Source organism: Chinchilla lanigera, unplaced genomic scaffold (assembly GCF_000276665.1).
Source record: "Chinchilla lanigera isolate Chin_1 unplaced genomic scaffold, ChiLan1.0 scaffold00066, whole genome shotgun sequence".
NCBI lineage: Eukaryota > Metazoa > Chordata > Mammalia > Rodentia > Chinchillidae > Chinchilla > Chinchilla lanigera.
In genome coordinates this window covers 1,205,947-1,229,224 of record NW_004955467.1, presented here as the reverse complement: position 1 = coordinate 1,229,224, position 23,278 = coordinate 1,205,947, and the positions used below count along the sequence as shown (strand labels likewise).

Sequence of the window (23,278 nt, the reverse complement as noted above, 5' to 3'; positions counted from 1 at the left end):
TGTTGCCTAAACTGCAACCTACAACCCACTTGTTTATCACAAAGTATCAACACTCAATTAAACCTGAATACTGAGGTTTTAGTTTAGATAAAACAACTTATATATTAACGAATTCTGCCTTATCAGAAAAACAGCATGTATGCTATAGGTTCACCACCATTACCCTAGAAGTTTTTGCTTTCTACAAAATTAGTATTTTTTATTCCATACTTCCTACTCTAATAATGAAATCATTAAACAATTACATTTATGTTCCATATCAACCTTTTCACTATAACTTCTATTTAAAGTTTAACACGTTTTGATTTCAAATTCTATTTATTTGATGTGACTTTAAAGTTTTCAAAATAGGAGCTGGAGATGTAGCCCAGTGATAGAGTGATTGCCAAGGCATACACAAGGCCTTGGGTTGAATCTCCAGCACCACCTTCCAAAAAAAGTTCTAAAACTATCAAGGAAAAATCGACAAGAGAAGAACATAAAAGTCCTGCAGAGGGGCTAGAGATGTAGCTCAGCAGCACAAGTGTCTGCCTGGCAAGTGCATGGTCTTGAGTTTGATTCCTGGTACCAAAAAAAAAGTCCTGCAGAAACATGGCCAGTGTTTAAAAACCAAACAACACACTCTTCTAAATAATAACATTTATTTAGCACTTCATAAATGCTTACATATAAAAATATTCAACAATACCCAGAGTAAAGACAGATCAAAATATGAGGGTTAACACAGCTGTGCATTTTAAGTTGAGGTTGCATTTTTCTTATTGTCTAGATTAGAAAACACCCAGCAAGTCATTTTAAGTCATTCTAAGAATTTTCAATCTGAGGTAAAGATGTCCCAGAACAGGAGGATAATTCCAGGGAGTATCTAATTATCTTTATAAAGAAGGCATCAACGTCTCTTTCTCATGTCAAGCTAAATTTTTGGTGAGCCTGTGTGCTCCAATCTGCTGTCTTCCTGAGTTTAAAGAGCATTCTTAATCCTAACTTTCCTTTTTATTATACAGCTAACAGCCCTATGCTATGTATACTGCAAAATGCTCCCCACGAGAAGCACAGGAGGTTTTTCACTGGTAGTTTGCTGACTAGACAGAGATCTTCAAAAAAGTATGTACTACTCTAAAGTTAAAGCCAATCTGATTTCTGGATCACTCTGAGTTGTGTCTTTCTGCAATAAAAGTCTTTAAGTTTCCACGGTAAGTTTTATTCATGAGGCTTTTGTTGTAAGTTGTCCTTCATTAGGTTTCAGTTAGGTTTCATTTAGCATTGTCACTGTGTATACTCATCTGGCTAACTACATCTTTTTTTATTCTTAGCCAAACATCTGTTTATGTTTAGCCTAACAAAGATTCTGGAAATCAAACCAAAGCTAGTGGCAGTTTGTTTCAAATGAGGTAATAAAGTGAGACCTCAGCTTACACAAGCTCAATCAAGACTTGATATAAGGGAGAACTTTCTAAATTCTTCAGGGTAAGGCATCACGCAGATGGCTTCGTATTTTGCCTTAGGTAATGTCAAGTCCAAGATTACCAGGTCCCATATTCAAAAAAGCAGCATGAAAATAAATACCAAAAAAGCAGAACCTATCTATGCATGGGCTGCATTCACTACCAACTGGAGTTTGCTAAGCTACTATTCTCTAAAAACATATGAAATATTTCTTCACAAGACCTATATTTTATCTTTCCAGAACTTCGTATTATTCTCCAAAAACAGAGATTGCTGAGTCTTCTTGAGAGGAACAACAAGAACAACAAAAAGTGAAGGTTCATCTTTGATCATGCATGAGCTGATTTGCAGAAAAAAGTAAAGAGACTTGATTGCAATGTACCACTGCTTGGAACAGTGAATGGCATAGGAGATAACTAGGCTCTTTTATACAAAATAGTAATTTCTCCTCTACAGATTCCCCTTTCATATAGAAATGGCTGTAGTTTCCAATCATGGCAAGGGCTGGGCTGTGTTTCTTCCACCAAAAGCTCTGCTAGCTGACAGAGACCACGGAGCTGTGAAGATAGAAATGGGAGGGAAGGCTGGTAAAGGAGTTATGTAAGGCAACAAGATTTTTGATTATGATACAAGAATTAACAACTTGTACTGTCCTACAAGGAAAAGCTACTATCCAGAATAGGGCTAACAGGTCTCCATTCTTATTAAAAATTTTTGGAAGTTAAAGGTTTCCAGACAGAAAACGTGAAAGACTCCAAAATGCCATTACTAGGCTCCTTCTACCAGAACTTCTCCAACAACAAACTGTATTGGTAAGGGACAGGATGAAAATAGGCTCCCCGTCATTTATAGAGAGGTTTATGTTTCCCTCTACTATCCAGGCCAAACTTTCTACTCCCCCAAAACCCTAAGAATAAAAACCCAATAATGGGGCTGGGGATGTACCACAGTGGTATAAAGCATGCCTAGGATGTGCCAGGCCCTGGATTCAATCCACAGTACTGCAAAAAATAAAAACTTAAGAATAAGACACAGCCCTTTAGAATGACACACTAGGGCCAGAGATGCAGCTTAGTGGTAGAAACAGTACAGCACTTGCTCAGCATGCATAAAGTCCTGGGTCCCTTCCCCAGTATTAGAAAAAAAAAAAGAATTATAGATTGTATATTCATAGCTATAAACTATAAAAAATAGTATGTGAATGAGTTGATTATGCTTGCTTAAAAGGATTTCTACATTAAAGGCCAAATGAAATGCCAGAGGCCCTGATGATTAAGTGCTAAGGCAAGGTCTGTTCTGAAACTGCTTAGTAATTCCTATGGGAGCTGGCTCCTCAATCAGAGTCAAGAGATTCGGCATCACAGGGAGTTGGGAAAGACAGCTTAGTAACCCAAGAATACATATCTGCAACTTACACACTTCCCTTTTTGCAGCAGTTATGGAACACTTGCTGAGCAGCTGTGAAAACATTAGCATTCTAAGAACGACACAGAAGGCACACAGGCACACACGAGAGACATCAGCGCATGACATGGATGTGCAAGTGTGAGTTAAAAGCCAGCTCCTGCAGAATCTGTGTGACAGGGCACCATGCTGCTCATTTCAGTGGGAACAACGCAAAACTGCTAAGTGGTATGGGCTAAACATGTGTAAATCTGAAATAGTCTATCTTGGATGCTAATGAGAGAACAAATGTGAAGTGTTTTCTTTGATCTTTCCTTTTTAAGATGTCTTCCATGGATGTCTGTTGGTGTTACATGATAGACACAGCAAGGCACCCTAAAACCACTGGCATTTAATGCTTCAGAACTAGGCAAATAATACACAGACCATTCTCTGTCACTGTTTGCAAAGTCTGTGTCATGTACTGCTCATCAATCTCTTCCAATATAAAGGTTCTATGTGGCCCAGGGAGTCATCACACTGAGCTGCCTGTGTGTTCTCTACATTCCCTGGGTACCAGGGCTCAACTTTTCAGAAGAAAGATTTAATAGCTCTTTGTTTTCTTTTCTTTCTTTCACTCATTTACTCATTCCTTCTTTTTTTCCCTGGTGCTGGAACTAAATCCAGGGCCTTGAAGATGCTAGGCAAATGCTACCACTGAGCTACATTCCTAGCCCCTGAAATAAAGCTTCCATCTCAATGAATGGCTATCATTTCAATACTTTCTTCTTATTCAAAATGGGGAAAAGCCAGGGTTGAGGAACTATTCATTATCCTTTTGTCCATTAATTTATACAACCAGGCCCATTAAAACACACACACACACACATACACACACTAGTTGTTCAAACTTCTGGGCAAGATCAGGCCAACAAGCCACAGTTAAGGGTCAGAGATGTTATTAAGTCCATCTCTGAAGCTCAAAATATTACACCAAATAGATGGCAGGGTTGGGTTTCTGACTCTCACAGTAGAGAATGGACAGATGACCAACTAGTCTCGGAACAGTATGACTTAAAGGGACCTTGAAACACCACCTACTCAGCACCTCATTTAACAGGATGGAGCCAAACCTGCGAGAGGGACAGTGCAGGATGGCAGCAAGAATGATCCATAGCTTTAGTTCTCTAAAATGTAATAATGTCAACTATTCTTAATTTAAAATAAACGTATCAGCGGGCATGGTGGTGCATGCTTGCAGCCCCTGCTACCTGGGCTGTTGAAGAAGGAGAATCAACTGAGTTTATAATCAGTTTGGGTAACACAGTGAGACTCTATCCCAAAATAAATACTATTTTAAAATCCTTGAAAATATAATGGGGTTTGATACCACTAATGAGTTAAATAACATCCCACTTTGTTCTGGTCATTATGTTCTTAGTAACAAATGTGAACGTATACTCATCCCCAGGCACTTCATTTGGCCGTCAGCCTGACAATTCCCTCAAATGCCCATCTGCACAGAATGAGAATATGAACCAGTTAATCCCATGGCAACGTCAACGTGCTTTTCAGATGCTCTTACCTTCTCTCAGATGTGCTCGGAAGACCTCATCAGAGAAGGTGATGTAAGTTCTTTGGCTGTGGCTGAACCAAGAATGACTTTTGAGTTCTTATGAGATGACTGTCAAGGGTCAAATCAAGTGTCAGTCAAGAACTCATTCAGCCAAGATGCAAATACTAGGTTGCTGCAGGAACTTTGAGGGTGGGAGTTGGTTTCCACTCTTGCTTGTGTGGTAGGTTCAGGAGGCAGCTAGGCCATCAGCAAGTAATTTTCAAATAGTCAACGCTTTAGTGGGGTAACTTGCCAGAGAAGTGCAAAATCAGACAAGAAACCATCACCAGAAATTATGTGATGTCCTGCCAAATTCGACAACAGATATTCTGATGTCTAATGGTTTTCAGAAATGTGCCATGTTCTGATTTGTGTCAATTCTAAAATTTAAAAGATTTTTGTGACAAGGAATTAAACAGCTACATTTGGCAGGTAGGTTTAAAAATTCCCTAGAAAATCAAAAGAGAAACACTATGCTGTTGTTGTTTTTTAAGTGATCCTAAATTTGAAAGTGTAGGATGTAGCACATGGAGCCCTAAACTATTAGGAGCCATGCTGAGATTTCCTACTGTATTAAAGCACAAGTCTGTATCTTAGAACCTATGCAAGAAATGGAACATCTCGTACAATAACCTGTTTAGGGATACAAAACCTTGTCTTTACTATTTGTCTTTAAAATAACTATAGGGGCTGGGGATTTAGCTCAGCGGCAAAAGCGCCTGCCTGGCAAGCGCAAGGTCGTGAGTTCGGTTCCCGGTACCAGAGAAAAACCAAAAAAACAAAAACAAAAAAAATAAAATAAAATAACTATATAGGACTTGTTCTTTTTCAAAAGACACACAATGTAGAAGCAAGACAAGTGGACAAAAGCAACCACAAATGCAAACTAGGATGACCTCACAATCATCTCAGTATTAAGTAGTATGATACCTTGTCTTCCAATTCTGCCTTCGTTTAAAATTTACACCCTTTGGTGGTTTGAGGCTGGAAATGTGACTGTAAATTAATGATCCTGATTTTTTAAGGATGAACTGTGGAACTGGTTACATTAATCTTTCTCTGGAGTCCATGTTATATAAAAGTCATAAACAAAAGAACATGGAATTAACTGAAGCAGATTTGATGGGTAAATCAAAACAGAATTTTGAGAAGAAATCTATTCTCCCCAATATCATGAAATCATACTTATAGAACATCAGATCCCAAGGCTCAGTATCAAGCCAATGAACAACCCTTCTGACCCAGGAAACATAGAGATTAGGGTGAGCTATACAGACTAACATGCAGGACTCACTAAATCTGATTCCAAAAGACTGCATTTCATATCTGAAAGCCATCTAAAAATTCAAAGTTTTCTAACATCTAAAAATTTCAAAGTTAAAGACACTGATTCCTGTCTAGGCAAAGATTCCTGTCTAGGCAAAGATGATACTATACTACTGAAAGTTTAAAATACTGCTTATACTATAGTCTTCTCTGTAAAATTTAGTCTACTTAAATTTTAAATAATTCACTTTGAGCTTGCCTTAGCAATACCGTCCTCTGAAACATGACTGGTAGTAGAACCTTTGGGCTCATACACTGTGTGACCCCCACCCTAACAACAGAAGGGAAAGGCAGGCATCAGTTAGACATCTGTTTTCTACATGCACTTTTTGAAACAGTAGGTTATGCGGGGGTTGTCAGTAGGAAAGTGTGTCCTAGCCGGGAGTGGTGGTGCACGCCTGTAATCCCAGCACTCGGGAGACAGGAGGATTGTTGCGAGTTCGAGACCAGCCTGGGCTACAAAGTGAGTTCAAGGCCGACCTGAACTGCATAACAGGACTCTGTCTCAAAAAAAAAAAAAAAAAAGAAAGCATGTCCTTAGGCCAGCAGGAATGAGCCCTTTATCTGGTGGCAATTTCTTTTGAGTCCAGCTTTTCTCACTACAGGAGAACTAAGTAAGTTAGCCTTTCAGAATGTATTCTCCTACACAGTACTAGTAAGAACTATGATTTAATGGGTATTCTATATATTACTTCTGTTCTTTAAAGGTAAAAGGATATCTGGTCCAAACTTTTTCTACTCATGTAAGCGACTTTTTGAACACCTTATGCAACAGAACAGCAGTGACTGAGCCCTGAGTGGAATGTTCTGAGTTGTGTAATGGTGATCGAGGTATTAGATTAATTCTAGAAAAGGGATATAGTTCAGCGGCACGGCGCCTGCCTGGCAAGCATGAGGCCCTGAGTTCAATTCCTGGTACCAAAAAAAACAAAAACAAAAACAAAAAACAGTAGGAAAAGAAGTAACAGAACCTGCAACAGACATAAAAGTGTCCTAGCCCTCCACAGCACAGCCCCATGCACAGCGGTTAAGTGAGAAGCCAAGCACTGTTCAGGCGCCTGTTAGACTCACGGCTCTGCCTGCCGTGACCCACCTGCTGTGGCCCTGCATGTCCCCTAGCTCCTTTTGTAGCTTGGCATTCTTTTCCTCCTCCTCCAACAACCTCCTCTTCACAGTGCGTAGCTCCTGCTGGGCCTCACATTTGATGTCATTGGCCACCACCACTGCAGTCTGCAGGTCTGCCTGGAACCGCCTCCATTCCTCGGTCTCCTCCTGAAAATACCAGAGGCCATACCTGTGTCAAATGCCTGCTGAGGCCTCATCTATACAAAGGTTGTAGCATTCCCTTGTCAATCCCTCAGAAAGAATGCCAGTAATGAGGCCCTACTTTAAACTGTGTCTTGTTACTAGGAAGAGGCACAAGTGGAAATTCCATCATCATATGAGAGTTCTCCATCCTAAAACTGAACAACTGCTTCACTTTTACTTCCTGACAACAAGAATACATATTTGGGGTCACACTAGGGGAATATTCCATGAGAAAGCAGGCTGGAGAGAGCAGTTGGTGGTATTCCTATTTTTCCAGAGCTTAAATGGGAACATGGACAGTGAAATGATACACGAGCACTCCCCACAGCTGTACCCCACACACCTTTATCTGCTTCGTCAGGGTCTTTAGCTGCCGTTCCAGGTCTGATTTCTGCTCTTCCAGCTTGATCACATTGCCTAGAAGGAAACGATTTGTTTGTTTTTTGTTTTTTTTCTGGTACTGGGAACCGAACTCACGACCTTGCGCTTGCAGGCAGGTGCTGTGCCACTGAGCTAAATCCCCAGCCCCTAGAAGGAAACGATTTGGACAGGAGTTGTAAAGTGGGAGAAGGTAAGCTAAGCAGCAAAGGGGGAGCACCAGAGACAACAAAAGGCTTAAAAAACCCATCCCTTCTCCTATATAGTGTCTAGCACCTTGCAGGTAGGAAACTAGAAGCAAGTGGGAATGAGTGACATGGGAAATAAATGTGCTTGTTTAGGCTCTATCCTCAGAGAGCAAGGTGTATTATCACACAGCACTATGGGAGAAGACCTCAGCAGCCATCTTTTCATTTGCGCTGGGTTTCTCTGTTGCTCTTCACATACCACCATTCTGAATGTCCTTCACTGAGGAGGAAAGAAGGCTTCTGAATATGGCTGGTCATTATTCCTATGATGTCAAAACCCATGTCTGGCGGCATGACTCTTAACCACTGTTAAACCTCAGAACTGGCTGTGGTGCTTCTGAAAAGCACAGAAGTGCAAGTTACAGCTCTGGACCTATGGATTCATAGTCTGCAAGGGCAAATGGAATGTGAGTCTGTACATATTCTAACAGCTCCACAGAGGCCTCAACCATTTCTCCCTAATGGAAAACAAGTCTTGTCCCTCATTCTCCTTGCTTCCAATTTTCTTCATATGGCTCTCAGAGACTTTTAAATCTCATCATGTCAGTCATCTAGTAAAAATTCCTGAATGGTTTTTCTAATCTAGAGCAGTAGTTGTTTATTAAGGATGTGAGTCAGAATTACCAGAGAAGGTTTTTAAAAATCCACAAGTCATGCCTTACCCCAACAGCTCTGCATCAGGACATGGGGCCTGAGTTTGTGTTTGGGGTCAAATGCCACAGAATAAGAAAACTGTCCTTCCTTTCTTTGCATTGTTTTGTTTCCTTTCAGGAAGAAGTGATTAGTCTAGAGCTAGATTTGAGTGTCTTTTGATTCTGCTAACAAATACATCTTAGTAACACTTTAAAGGCTAGGGATGTAGCTCAGCAGCACACTGCCTGCCTGGCAAGTGTGAGGTCCTGAGTTCAATTGCCAGTACAAACAAACAAACAAACAAACAACTTAGTATCCCTAGCAGAAGTTTAAAAGCTTCTCAAAAAATCGTCTGTGTTATTTTCAGGCTGTGATATATTACAATATAACCATTGGAGAGTGGACCTGAAATGTGCTCTGGACATTAATTATACACTAAGGTTTGCTTGGTGGTCGGGGCTGACTTTTAAGGATTTAAGGATAACACAACCATCTTCTCAATAGAAATATACCACAAAAACAAAACCAAAACAAAACAAAACAAAGTAAGGTTTTATTATTTCAAAGCTGGTGCTATGCTGGGAATTACACACTGACAAAGGTGTCTGGGTTTTTAATGACATCCACAAGCGTGACTCGGGCCTAGGCGACAGTGTGCTGATGCTCTCCAGTTGTGCACATCACACTTACTGAAGAAGGGAACAGGCACTGGCAACGACTTAACCAAATAACCCAAGCACAGAACACACAGTCAATTCTTATTATTCATGCTAGTTTGATAACTCTTTATAACTAGGGAATTGTTCCTATGGGAAATACAAGGTTAGGTTCCTGGGAGCCTCTGAGGATCAGAACATTTTTCATTAACTGAAATGTCATTTGCATTATACAGATTCATTTGCCAACGTCTTTTTCTTTTTTTTCCCGGTACTGGGAATCAAACTCACGACCTTGCACTTGCCAGGCAAGCACTTGTGCCACTGAGCTATATCCCCAGCCCTTGCCAATGTCTTCCTGAAACAAGTCAGTATTATCAGTATGAGAAACTTCCTCTTCCCTTTTCTTTGTAACACTGAGCAGGTATTTTAAAATTTCTTTCTAGCAGTAATGGCACACTCCTGTAACCCCAAAACTCAGGAGGCTGAGGCAGGAGGATAGCTGAAAGTTTAAGGCCAGCCTGGGCTATATTGTGAGTTCAAGGCCAACCTGAACTGCCTAGTGAGACCCTGTTTCAAAACTGCAAAACAAAACAAAACAACCTCAAAACTTCTACATCCTCTTAATCTCCAGAATCTTTTTTGCCCACATTTTTAACTTTTCTCATGCCTTAACAGTATGCAATGAAGTTTAAAATTTTCCTGACCCTGGGAAAAGTGAAATTTCTTTGCTTTTGGCATTGGAACAATGCTGTCTACTACAATTTATTGGCCTTATCTCATGAATTCACAAATTTACTCCCTTTCTCATCTTTTCTACAGCTTCATCATTTATTATAGGCATTACGTTAGCACTTTTCAGAGCAACTTTATGCTCAGATTGGAGAATTTCTTCTTTTCTCTGAATGTACTGTGTTGTTGACTCATTAACACTAAGCTCACGCCCAACAGCACAGGCCTGAACTAAGCTTACCTAACACACACACTTCTATGTTAAAGTATATTATAGCTTTCTGGTACTTGAGGATAGTAGAGAGCACTTTAGTATTGCACTTGGGGGCCATTTCAAACAGCACAATCACCAAAAGCAAGCAGAAAGGCACTGAAAACATGCCAGTAATGGACCATGAAAAGGACACTTGTATACAGCATCAGAATAGAGACGAGAAGGCAGAGGTCTCACAGTTTGATCCCAGTTGGGAACATAAGTTCTGGATGACTCTACGTTTTCACTTTTCTGCATGTCCAAAGAAGTTTTCACTTTTCTGCATGTCCAAAAAAGTTTTCACTTTTCTGCATGTCCAAAAATAATCATGAAAGTGCTGTGGTACTGGTTGAGAGAGATACATAAATTTAGTAAGTGAATATATGAATACAGAATCTGTGAATACTGAGTACTGACTGTAGGTGTTAGGGAACTGCTCAGGTAACTAAGCTATTTTTAGTAATGGCTAGTGTTAAAAGCTCTGTGCATTAGTTCTTTGGTTACAGAAACAAAATACATTAGATGTGATCATTTGATAAGGCTTATCAGAACAAAGGAAGCAATGTTTAATATCTTTCAAAAATTTCATTCCCTATGCAAAACAAACAGTAAGTTCATAAATAAGTCATACTGATGCCTCTTCAGTATCAAAGTGTTCAACATCTGTAAGTTACCTAATGTCCTGAAAATCAATGAGACATGTGCTAAAAATGTTTGCTCCCTTTAGATCAAGGGGACACACTGTTGCTCTACTCTAAACATCTGTCCATCCTCAAACCCAAAAGCAACATGCTGTCCGAACCTGACAACTGCAGTGAACAATCTATTCTGAATAACCTGCCAGACCCTGGAACTGTCTTTAGGGAAAGTCCTATGAACTCTTACATAGTCACAGCTGAACTCAAAGTAGATCCCGCTGTTCAGACAGGGGTGGCAGTGTGGCTGTCACATGATGCAGACTTAACACGCTGAAATATACTTGCTCTCTTTCACACTGCCCTCCCCCACACTGCTGACTTATGGTCATCAACCTTTTTTTGTCTCTCTCTCTGTCTCTCTGTCTTTTTGAGACAGGGTTTCACTATGGAGCTCAGGCTGGCCTAGAACTTTGTAGCCCAAGCTGGCCTCGAACTTAAAGCAACCCTCCTACCTCAGCCTCCAGAGTGTTGGGATTACAGCATGAGCCACTACCCCTGGCATCAACCTTCTTTTCTATCATCCAGTAGTAGCTTAAAAGGTAGCAGTTCTTTCTTTCTTTCTAGTTATTTTTGAGAGAGGGTCTCACAATGTAGTTCAGGCTGTCCTTGAACTTGCTATGTATTCCAGGTTAGCCTTGAACTCATGGTGATCCTCCTGCCTTAGCCTCCTAAGTGCTGGAACTACAGGCATGCATCACCATGCCTGGCTAACAATTGTTTCTTTGTTTTTTTTTGTTTTTTTTTTTGGTTTTTCTCCGGTACCAGGAACCGAACTCATGACCTTGCGCTTGCCAGGCAGGCGCTTTGCCTCTGAGCTAAATCCCCAGCCCCTAACAATTGTTTCTTAAGGGTCATTCTTCTTGGGATATTATAGCACACTCAGAAGAAAAGCTCTTCCTAAAGCCCAGCCAACACGCATCCTTAGAACAACTCACTGCCACCGGTCCCTTTAGCTCTTACATCTGTCACATGTTTCATGCAGGTGTGCCTTCACTTACTTTCTAGCTCACTAATGAGCTGATTGTTGTGTAATTTGACAGCCCGGTGCTGTTCCACCTGATCCTCCAATTCAAATATAGTTTCTTTCATGTCTTTTATCTCTGCATCACTCTCTGATGCTTTCTCTTGCAGTTTTAGGCTGGTTCTGCTCAGCTGTTCTGCTTGATGATCACAGATCTCCTTCAGGTAAGAATAATCTTTTTCCATCTAGAAGAAAAGGAATGTTTCACAGTTACTTTAACAATGAAAAAGTTCCCCATACATCAGCAGCCAGGTTCCTTGATGTAAAGGCAAAGGATGCTCCAGGCATGTGCTATTCTTCACATTCTCAGCCTGAGAAACAGCCAAAGGGTGTTCAAAGAAGCACAACAAACTTGCATAAACGGCTGGCTTCTGTGCCCTTCCTATAAACAGAAAGAAAGCTGCACGCATTTAAATGCCCTTCTTTCCTATGTTGGATAGAAAAGTGCTTCCACTGGAGGCCCTGTGGTTGCACTGGCAGGAGAGCTGCCTGCTGTGGCTGCCAGTACCTCACATTTGCTGTGCAGCAGCGCCCTCTGCTTGTTTTTTTTTTTTTTTTTTTTTTTTTTTTTTTTTTTTGGTTTTTTTTTTTTGGTTTTGGTTTTTTTTTTCCGGTACCGGGAACCGAACTCACGACCTTGCGCTTGCCAGGCAAGCGCTTTGCCGCTGAGCTAAATCCCCAGCCCCCTCTGCTTGTGAAATATAAACAACACTCCTGAAAACTGACTCATCAACATTCCAGGGGTTCTTTGATGGATAAAACGTAAGTGTGATGGAAAGTGCAGAACACAGAAATGTGCATGCACCAGAAACACAGAAGTAGCACAGAACAGCTGTATCACCTGTTCAATTTTCAATTTTTTTTTTTGCTTTTTCCCGGTACCGGGAATTGAACTCACGACTTCGCGCTTGCCGGGCAAGCACTGTGCCGCTGAGCTAAATCCCCAGCCCCTAATTTTCAATTTTTACAAATTTTAATAATTAACACAGAAAACCACTCAAAATAATGAGATAACCATGCACCCAGACTTAAAATAATTAAATTTTCCATGTTTGCTAAATATTTATACTTTAATAAGATTTGTTAATGCCTCAACTTTTCTAATCTCAGACAGTAATAAGCATCATCCTGAAATTTATGTATGGTCATTCCCTAAAGGGTTTTTCCGTTTTTACTACACATGCACATGCCTATGATAATACACAGTGTTATTCTGCATATCTGAGCACTTTTGCACAAATGATACATTATGGTTTTGCAACATACTGTATCACACTGCAGTTTATGATTAATACGTTTTTGTCCTGTGCTATGCAACGCTTACTGGGTTTTGTTTTGTTTTGTGTTTGAGACAGAGTCTGGCTATGTAGTACCAGCTGACCTTAAACTCACTTTGTAGCCCAGTCACTTTGCAGCCCAGGCTGGCCTTGAACTTGTCAGGATCCTCCTGCTTCAGCCTGCTGAGTGCTGGGATTACAGGTGTGCACCACCACACCTGGCTCTTACTGTACTCTTGTAACTGGTTTTTAACTTGTTTCTGAGATGTATCCATATTCATATGTGTTACATTAGGTCACTGTTTTCATTGCTGCATGTTACTATTTCACTGTCCAAATATACTAATTATTTTATTAGTGTCAATGCTGCAGTCAGTGTCACTGCTCCTTTCCTATAGTCTTTTTAATTAAGGTCACTAGATAGCTGTATATTTACCAAATAATTTTAGCTTGTTAGCTAAGAGATTTCTCTTTGAGCTTTTTTTCTAAACTCTCTTTAATTCATATGCAATCAAAATTTTTTACAACTGCATTTCATGTGCAAAGCTTTCTGGCTGTGAACTCTATGGGGACAAGGACCTTGTCTGCTTTATTTACCAGTGGACCCCTTGAGCCTGCACAATGGACACAGAAAAGGCTCAAACTGAGCATTTGATGAACAAATGAACAGATACTGGAAGACAGTATTGCACTATTTTTCACTTGGGAAGCAGGGATGGACAGAGAGGGGGTCAGTAAGAATAGAAAGAAACCAATAAAGGAACCAACATGAGAACCAACACAGCCAGGGTACATGGCCTGCATTAAGGTCAGCATTGCTCTGTGAAACCTGTGCTTTAACTATAGAAGTGTGTGTGTGGCCTAGGATTGTACCAAAACATATCACTGCAGGTGGTGGTCAAAAAAGGGTGAAAGCTGCTGCAGACCTCAGTCAGACTGCCAGGGTTTAAGTCCAAGTCTACTGTTAAGAGTTCAAGGCTGCCTTTTTGTGTCACTGGCCTTTCTGCTGGTCAGGAATGTAAACTCATGAATTTAGCTTCTCTAGTTCAAGAATTGCACTAAACACCCAGCAATGTGATTTCAATGCTTTGTTTTGTTGCAGAGAAAAATCATTTTCATGCATTCCAAGCATCTCTCATCTTTGAAAATCAACTTCTGCCAAAAGAGATGGTGAGACTACATTATAAAGGGACTTTAAGGAATTTCCCAGGAAAACCAGGACTTCCTGGAGAGAGGACAAGAAAGCCATTCCTGATGCACTAACAATTGTCAAAGGCAGATGGCAGCTGAGACAGCTTTACAGTCCTCAGGGTAGGGATCTTGAGAGCCTACTCTGATCAGATGGGGCTAGAATCTTACTACATACAGTGTCATTACCTCCCTCTCAGCATGTCAGACCCTGAACATGTGGAAACGATACTGTGATGGAGACAGATATGGATGCAAGAAAATAGACTGAGATGGCTCTGGGGAGCCACCCTGTAGGGCAGCCAAAAAAGTAGGATCCTGCAGGAGAAGCAATGAGATAGGTTGTCATACAAAGACCTGGGCTAACCCCTTGGGAGGTCAACATCTGGGAGGCCCTTTAGTTCTGCCTGAGATGGAAGCAAGGCCTGGCCTTTATCCTCCCAATGGATAAGCCATGAAATGTGGCCACCCTGGGGAAGGCATCTCTCCTTTTATTGAGTCCTGGAGACGGACCCCAAACTGGTACAGTCAACTGGGGGAAGAAGGGTGTGCTTCAAACCTGGAGAGTCTCTACATGCACCCCACAACTGCAGGTATTAGAGCACACTGTGGTACCACACACACATCTAGATTCTCTTTCAAGGGCATATATACTGGACATAGTAGTTTTACTAGGAGATAATTTGACTACAGTGAATAAAGATCTCCATAAGGTGTACCTACACAGCTTTCTTAGTTGCATATGAATAAAAGTACAAAATAAATTAAGTCAGAGGTCAGCTAAAAGCAAGGTCTCATCCTGTACAAACTAGCCTCAAGTCAGGCATGGTGGCACACACCTGGGATCCCTGGATTCTGGAAGGCTGAGGCAGAAAGACAAGTTTGAGCCTAACCTAGGCAACTTAGCAACTTAGTAGGAGCTTGTCTCACAATACAAAGTAAAAGCCATGCATGGTGATGCATGCCTATAATCCTAGCACTTGGGAAGCAGAGGCAAAAGGATCACTGAGAGTTCCAGGCCAGCCTCAGCTACAAAGTGAGTTCAAAGCCAGCCTGAACTGCATAGTGAGACTTTGTCTCAAAACACACACACACACACACACACACACACACACACACACACACAAGGGGGTAGAGATGAGCTCAGTGCAAAGGCCCTGGGTTCATCCTCAGTACTGGAAAATGAAAACAAAAATAAAAATAAAAACAGAGAAATGGGCAGACATAGTTAGGTCATTATAATAAATTCTGAGTAAATTCCAGAAATATAACAGTCACATAAATACTTGTGGTAGAAACCAGCAGAGGCAGAGCAGTGATGCTGCCAAAGGAAAGATAACTGACTTGGGAAGTAAACCCTCCATCACTGTTTCTTGTGTAATGATTCTTTCGTTTGTTTTTATTTTTGCAGTGCTGGGAATTGAACCCAGGGTCTCACACATGCTAAGCAAGCACTCTACAACTAAGCTGTATTCTTGGCCTATGTATGTCATTTTACTTGGCTTCTGTCTGAATTTGGTGATTATACTGCCCATTCAATATAATTACCTTGAATATTAAAGTAAATAACAAAAAAAAAAAGAAAAGCTGGGAGTGGTGCCACATGCTTGTAAACCCTGGACTCGGGAGGCTAAGGCAGGAGGATCATTGCAACTTTGAGACCAGCCTGGGTTACAAGGTGAGCTCAAGACCAGCCCGAACTGCACAGTGTGACCTTGTCTCAGAAATACAAAAAAAAAAAAAAAAAAAAAAAAAAAAAAAAGTAAATCATCTCCGAGGGCAGAGAATACGGAAAGACATTAAGAATCTCCCACCTCCTTCAAAAGTGCCTCCTCCTCCAACACAGCTGAAATTCTCTGCAAACCTCAGGAAAAGTCAAATGAGTTAGCAGGAGAACTTCCTGGTTAGACATATTCATTGCTCCTAAAGGGACTGGAAAGGCAAAGGGAAGTTGTAAAGCACAAGAACTGAACTTTTTCCTGGCCTAGGAAGTACTTCCAGGATCTCACTAGGATGGTGCTGAAAGCAGTGCTAAGCATCCCTGAATATCCTGCCTGGCTCCAACAGCCAACAAGCTGCTCCAGGTCCTACGTTCCCTCTTAGGGAACACAACTACAAATGCAACTACACAAACTGAGGATTTGTGAGTGGACTAAAACGTTTCTTTCCCACAAACCCCAACATCAAATCAGCTATCAAACATACAGAGCCTAACTCCTAATTGTTTAATATCTAAATGTCTGTCTAACCTTTATCCTCTTTCCTCTTCACTCTTTCATTCTTTCTCACCTGTGGCAAAAGTAATCTTTCTCAATCCTAGGTGCAATTCTGTAACTCCTTCATTTAAAATTCCTCAGACCAGAAGTACAAACAGTAACAACAAACTGAACTTTGTAAAATTAAAATTGAAAAAAACTGGGCCACAAAGGACACTGTAAGACAATGAAAAGATAACTCACAGAATGGCAGAAAAGAGCTGGGTGTGGTGACGCATGCCTTACTCAGGAGGCTGAGTAAGGATCACTTCTAGTTCAAGGTCAGCCTGAACCGCACAGCGAGACCCTGTCTCAGAAAAATAAAAAATAAAAAGAACAAAGTATTGACACATGTGACAACATGGAGGAACCTTGAAAGAACCTTGCTAAGAGAAGTAAGCCAGACACAAAGGCCATGTAGTATATGATCCATGAAACATATTCCACAGCATAGATCATGGCAGTTGCCTGGAAGTGGGAAGAAAGTAACATGGGGGGTGGAAGACTAACAGGTGTAAGGTTTCTTTCTGGGGGCTGATAAAAATTATGTAAAACTGACTGTGCTAATGGTTGTGCAACCATGTGAAATACTAAACACCACTGATTTGTACCCTTACTGAGTTACATCTCATTAATGTTATTTTATTTTCTCTACTTATTACGTTTTTAAGACAGGCTTTTGCTATGTAGTTCAGGAGCAGTGATCTTCCTGACTCAGGCTCCCTAGTGGTACGGTTACAGGCATGTGCCACCATGCCTGGCAATGTTATTTTATAAAGTCCCTTACAAGGTTACCACTGACTTGAGGATGAAATTCAAACTGCTTGACTAGCATATCCTCCTGTTCACTTCTGAGGATCACTTACGCACTTGGGCAATGACAAACTACACACAGGACTTCCACCAGTGACTATGTATTCTGCCTGCAGGACTTCCTGTTTTCTTTCTGTGACATTCCCATCCCTACCCCCTCACACTGTTAACTACACCCTGGTCCCTTAAAGATTCAGGTTAACAATTCTTGATGATTTTAAGTTTTCCCTGTAAATTCTTCACCATATTACACTGAATGAAATTCTCCTGGTTGACTAGGGTTTCACTTTCTTCAAACCCAAGGGCACTGACCTTGAGACCAGTCTTTGAATCTACTTTGAATATTTTCCTATCTCTTCTTTGCTTTCAAGTAATCAGGAAGCAGTATAAAACAGTGATTAAGAAGCACTCTGGCTGGGCTGGGCATAGTAGTGCATGCCTGTAATCAAGTTCAAGGCCAGCCAGAACTGCACAGCAAAAACTGGTCTCAAAAAAAAAAAACAACCAAAAAACCCCCCAAAAAACCAAAACAAAACATGTACTAGCCAGCCTGAAATACAAAGGGAGACCCTGCCTCAAAAAAAAAAAAAAAAAAAAGCAGCACGCTAAGGTCAGATCTAGTTTTAAACCCTGGCTTCATCAATTGATTAATCAGCCTAGTAATTATTCTCTGCCTCAGTTTGCTTAACTGAAAAAAGATGACAGTATCTATAGCATATAGCTCTGATGATTAAATGATCTAAGGACCTCAAAAGTGTCCAGCACATATACAGCACTAAAATATTACCTGTTATTAAAACAAGATAAACCTTATTTTTAACATACTGATATAATTATAGCAGTTTCCTTCCTGTTGTTGCATTGACAAGGATTTACTAAATACCTAATATGTGGAAGAAATAGCCTTGTTAAGTAATTATATAACATTACTATATAGTTTTAAGAGTAACTTGGAATGACAGTTTGAGTAACTGCTATGAGTAAGAATATGTGTTGTTTTTGTTTTAATATTTAACCTGACAATGGCAAAATTTCTGCTTTATTTTTGGCCCTGTTGTGAGTAAATACTGCTCACAGCCATATGGCATTCTTACTGGTCTAAATCTGAATCTCTCTTCCTCTTAGCCCACCACCACCTTTTGGGGGCAGGGGTTGAGATAGGGTCTTGCTATACTGTTTAGCTGGCTTCAAATTCGTGGCAATCCTCCTCCCACAGCCTCCTGAGTGTTGGGATTACAAGCATGTGCCACCCTGTCTGGCTTTTTTCCCCTTTTCTGATCTACTAAAGCAGGGGGAGGATATGGTAGTTTTTTTATATTTCTTGTATGGAAAAAAAAAGTCTAACAGAAAACTCAAAGATGAGGATAAAAACCTGAACGCTGCCCGTGGAGACTTAACAGGTGAACTGCAAAGCAGGGCTGTTCTGGGAGGATCATGGGCAGCAACAGTGCCCTGCACAGGTCCTGAGGTCATGTTCAAGGAAGGTGAGGTTAGGTATTAACAAGTCCAATGAGAAAAATGGGTCCACACGAGAAGTTGGTCAGGCAAAAAAAATTCAGAAGAGGGGACAGCCAATGTGGCCCACGCAGGAGAACACCTCACCCCCTGCCAGGAGTCACACGTAATCATGGGGCAGAGCAAAAGTACTACGGATCTGGCATTCCTGACAAGATCACTTTTCCTCAAACCACACAACCATCTCCAAAACCTCAAGTTCAACTTCCACCCTTTTTAGTTTCTAGAGCACAGACCTGAGGGGGAAACCTGGCCAACCTGGCATGTGACTGTCAGGTGTTCTGGGCCACTTGGCTGTGACATCTCATGTGAAACGGGAGACACAAACATCCTGCCTGCGTAGTTTAATCTCCCTGAGCTTCAGCTCCTGATGCACACAGCCAGGCTGACTGGGGTCTGTCGCAAGTTTCCCTGTTGACTTCTCCCTTCGTTGCTACCCAAACGGAAGAGGCTCTGTCTACAGAAGTTCCCGACACACTTTCCTCCCAGGACTCTGCTTCACCAGAGAGAGTCGATGTTTTGTGCTCACAGTGGGGAAAATTATGTCTGAGCTGAAGATGACTGAAATTTCCACATCTTCGGTTAAGTAAATTTAATCAACTCTCATGCAGCGCCAGTCCACCACTCAAGCAGGAGGAATGCTCCTAAAGATTCCCCTCAACTCTATCAATAGATCTGCCAACACTTCTGAGCACTTCCCAAGGTGCTGGGAAAGCCAAAGGCCTCCCACAGTTATCCTGGTTGATCTAGGGACACTGATGTAATTTACTGACAGAATCTGGAGAGTTTACAAGACAGTAACCCCAGTGAGCTGAACACCTTTCTAAAGAAGTGTCCCTGTAGCTGAGACTGAGGTACATGAGCGACTAAGCAAGAGGAAAAGACTGTAGAGACCTTTTTTTTTTTTTAACCAACACCCCCAAGGTAGGCAAGGATTGGGCCTGGCTAGAACTGGGCAAGGAGAGAGGTGGAGGGGCTGAAGCTAGAGGCGCAAGATAAGCCAGGTCACTTGGCTCTGAGAATCAACAAAGTGTCTCAAGTGGTGAGAAATGGCTGAAGTCAATCAGCACAAATGCTTCAGGGGTAAGAGTGAAGGCACACAGTCCTGCTGGAGGCTGCAAACAATGACCATAGCTCACGCAAAAGTCAACACTACCCTTCTTTCTCCTCTCAAAATCCAAATTCTGTTCAAGAATTACACTGTGATCTTGTGATTTCAAAAGAGAGGTAGGATGGCGGTGGTACAGTTTTGACCAGTTAGGCATAAAGGGAGAACATTTGGGGAGGCTTCTTCCCAGTGGACTGAGGTGTCTAAGAATAAAGTCTCTGCCTTGCGCCACCGACACAGGAAGCCTGAGCTATCCTGCACCCTTGGCAGGAGGGCTGAGAGTCACAGGGCTGCCATCCACAGCCTTGGCGTTCTAGAGCCCCTGGATCACTGCAAAGGACTTGCTGCCTGTCTCCTGCCCTGAGAATATGAGAGCACAGTGAACACTGTTACCTGGCTTATATCATAGATAGTACAGTTTTCTGTTTCTTTTCTGTATCACCTGGGTATACTCAGTCCACTAGACTAAACCAGGTTTTGAATTCTCATAGGTGCTTATGGGCTTATTCTGAAGTCATGGCCACAGGATTATCTAGTTGCCTCATCTTTCTCTCAAATTGTCCTTCTGCCATCTTGGTCACTGGCTGTTCTGATCAGTTTGGTCTCAGGACCAACACTGTTTACCTTCATTTTACCTCTTCTGGTTCACCTCTGAACACTGTTGATTATTATTTATAATCTTCTTACTCCCCCTTGAGTTTCTGTAGAAAGAATTAAGTTTCTAAGGATACCAACTATAGGTTTTAGCCTCATGGGAATAAAAGTCAGTATTTTTCTTTTAAAACTAGATTTCAATCCCAACTAAGATATTCTAATTTGCACCAGGTATGGCAGTGCATGCCTATAATCCCAGCACTTGGGAGGCTGAGATAGGAGGATTGCATTGAGTTTGAGGCCAGCCTGGGCACATAACCAAGTTCAAGGTAAGCCTGAGAGACTGTCTCTACATACATACATATATACATACATACATACATACATACATACATTCTAATTCAAAATCAAGATCCCAAACAAATGAAAAGGTAAAAGTCAGAAAAATTAAAGCTAAGTGTGCACCTAGTCCCAGTTACATCAGAGGCTCAGGAGAAATATCACTTGAGCCTAGTTCAAGGCCAGCCTGGGCAGCATCAGGAGATCTTGTCCCCCCGCCCCCCGCCCCCATCTGCTTCCTCCAAAACATAAAGCTGGGTTGCTACAGACTGGAAAAACAGTAATCCTAAGCAACTCAATGCTGCACACTGGCTAGGGCATACACATGGGTACCTTCATGGCTCACAGGAGGCTGTAGCTTTGTCATCTTGGAGAAGTCAGGTCCTTCCTCAAAGTTGTGCAAAAAAATGTGTTTTATAAGATGCCAGCAATTTCACAACAACAACAACAACAACAACAACAAAAGTAACATGCCAGCAAAATACATGGAGTGGAGCTTGAGGGTGTAGCTCATTGGTACAGCACTTGCCTAGCATGTGCAAGGCCCTGGGTTCAATCCCAGGATGGAAGAAAAAAGAAATCATACAGAATCCATCAGAAAAGCCAAAAGGAATGGAGCTACTGGCAAACTGATAAAGACAAAGAAGTGAAAGGAAGAAAAAACCTACAAAACAATCTTTCAATTACTATAAAAGATGCACCACTTTTATGTTTATTTTGTGAGAAACAGACCCACTTTAAAGCTTTTCAAAAGCTCTTCTGAGTCCTTAAGTAACTTGCCTGAACTATGAAAGTATACATATTTGCTAAATTTATGTAACTATTAGATCACTGGATGGGCTGGCATTGTTCTACTTTATAAATTCAGTACATTAATTTGCTCTTTGATCACAATATTAACCTCTGCCAAGAATTAGAGTAAAAGGATGTGATGCTCAAGGGAGAAAATGTTAATTACCAAGCACTTTGCTCATTGATGAAAACAACAGTCACCCTGACAACTGCTTACAGCAGTCACACATGAAGATGCTGGACAAACTGTTAAGTGAAACAACTGAAGAATCAGGATTTACCCCAGGAAAGCCAAGATGATTTAACACTAGACAGCCTTAACAGAAATCTGCTCTTTAAAAAAAAATTTGTTCTTGTAATTCATTGCAGTAACTAGTTAAAGGACCAAAAAAAAAAAAAAAAAGTTGACATAAAACTTACTTCAGTAGATATAAAAAACCCCAACCTTTGTCATTTGTTTAAAAACAAGCTGGGCATGATAGTGCACACCTGTAATCCTAGCACTCTGAAGGATGAAGCAAGAGGACTGCAAGTTCGAGTCTAACCTAGGCAATGTAGTGAGACCCTGTAGCAAACTAGAAAAATTTAAAAGAGCTGGGAATAGAGCTCAGTGTGAAGGCCCTGGGCTCAACACTAGTACTGCAAAACAAACAAACAAATGAGCACACAAAATATTACTAAAGTACTTGGATAACGTAATAAACGATATGTACTAAATACTTAAAAATAAATTTTATATATATATATTTCCTCCCTCTTTTCCTGGTCTTTTTGAGACAAGGCTTTGCTATGGAGTTTAGGCTGGCCTCAAACTCAACAATCCTCCTACCTCAGCCTCCATAGTGCTGGGATTATAGGCGTGTACCACCACACCCAGCCTAAAACATATTTAATGAGGAAATGCTAAAGGTGTCCCTTTACATTAGGTAGAAGGCATGGATCCAGTCACCATCACACATCTACACAACACTGTGCAATGGAAAAGCTCAAAAGATCATGAGATCTGTCACTCAGTGAGTCAGAGGACTCAGTACAGCATTTTATATCTTTCATCATAGTTCTTATTACAAAGTGTTCCAAGTATCATTCAGGCATGGGTTCTTTGGTATCATCATTTGAATTCCTTGCAGTGGGGATATACAATAAAGTACTATCTGTGCCATGGGTCAGTAAAGCTGGAATTTTTTTTTTTTTATTTTAAAGAGTAAAAGAAAGACAACATAGCAATAAGGGGGATTCACGGAATTACAAAGTAGTAGGGCATTATCAATGGTTGTTATTTTACCTACTGGTATCTTCAAGATAGTTTCTCAGGAAAACAAATAGACAAATAATAGTGAGTTACAGACAAAAATGGCAGGAAGTTATCAATGGTTGTTACACTATAGCTTGGATTCTCCGAAGTGGTCTTTAGGAAAAACAATACGTGAATGATCTATATTATCACGCTATACATGAATGATCAATCAAATAATCATTGACTATTCTTAATGGTTGTTGTTAAAAACACATAGTAACAAACACACATCCATTTATGAAATAGCATAGGAACAATACAAACATTACATAGTTATGGACAGATTGGTAGGAAATCATCAATGGCTGCTGCAATACATGTTGGCATCCTCAAAGTGGCTTCTCAGGAAAACAAAGATGTGCAAGAAAGATCCAAGTAGTTACAGCCCAATGGTTGTGAAAAA

At 40.9% G+C, this 23,278-nt stretch overlaps 1 protein-coding gene across 12 annotated transcripts in view; it reads right to left on the bottom strand.

Moving 5' to 3' along the window:
* Positions 1–23,278, bottom strand: part of LOC102008930 (cytospin-B) — a 278,140-nt gene that overhangs the window by 73,654 nt on the left and 181,208 nt on the right. For 11 of the 12 annotated variants that reach the window (XM_005399302.2, XM_013522199.1, XM_013522201.1 and 8 more), the window contains 3 exons: positions 11,675–11,882; positions 7,422–7,495; positions 6,864–7,042 (listed from right to left, as the gene is read on the bottom strand). In XM_005399302.2, the coding sequence (XP_005399359.1) occupies positions 6,864–7,042; positions 7,422–7,495; positions 11,675–11,882 (461 nt within the window). Of the gene's footprint in view, positions 1–624; positions 2,004–6,863; positions 7,043–7,421; positions 7,496–11,674; positions 11,883–23,278 lie in introns of those variants that run through there. The other variant, XM_013522204.1, reaches the window with a different exon arrangement.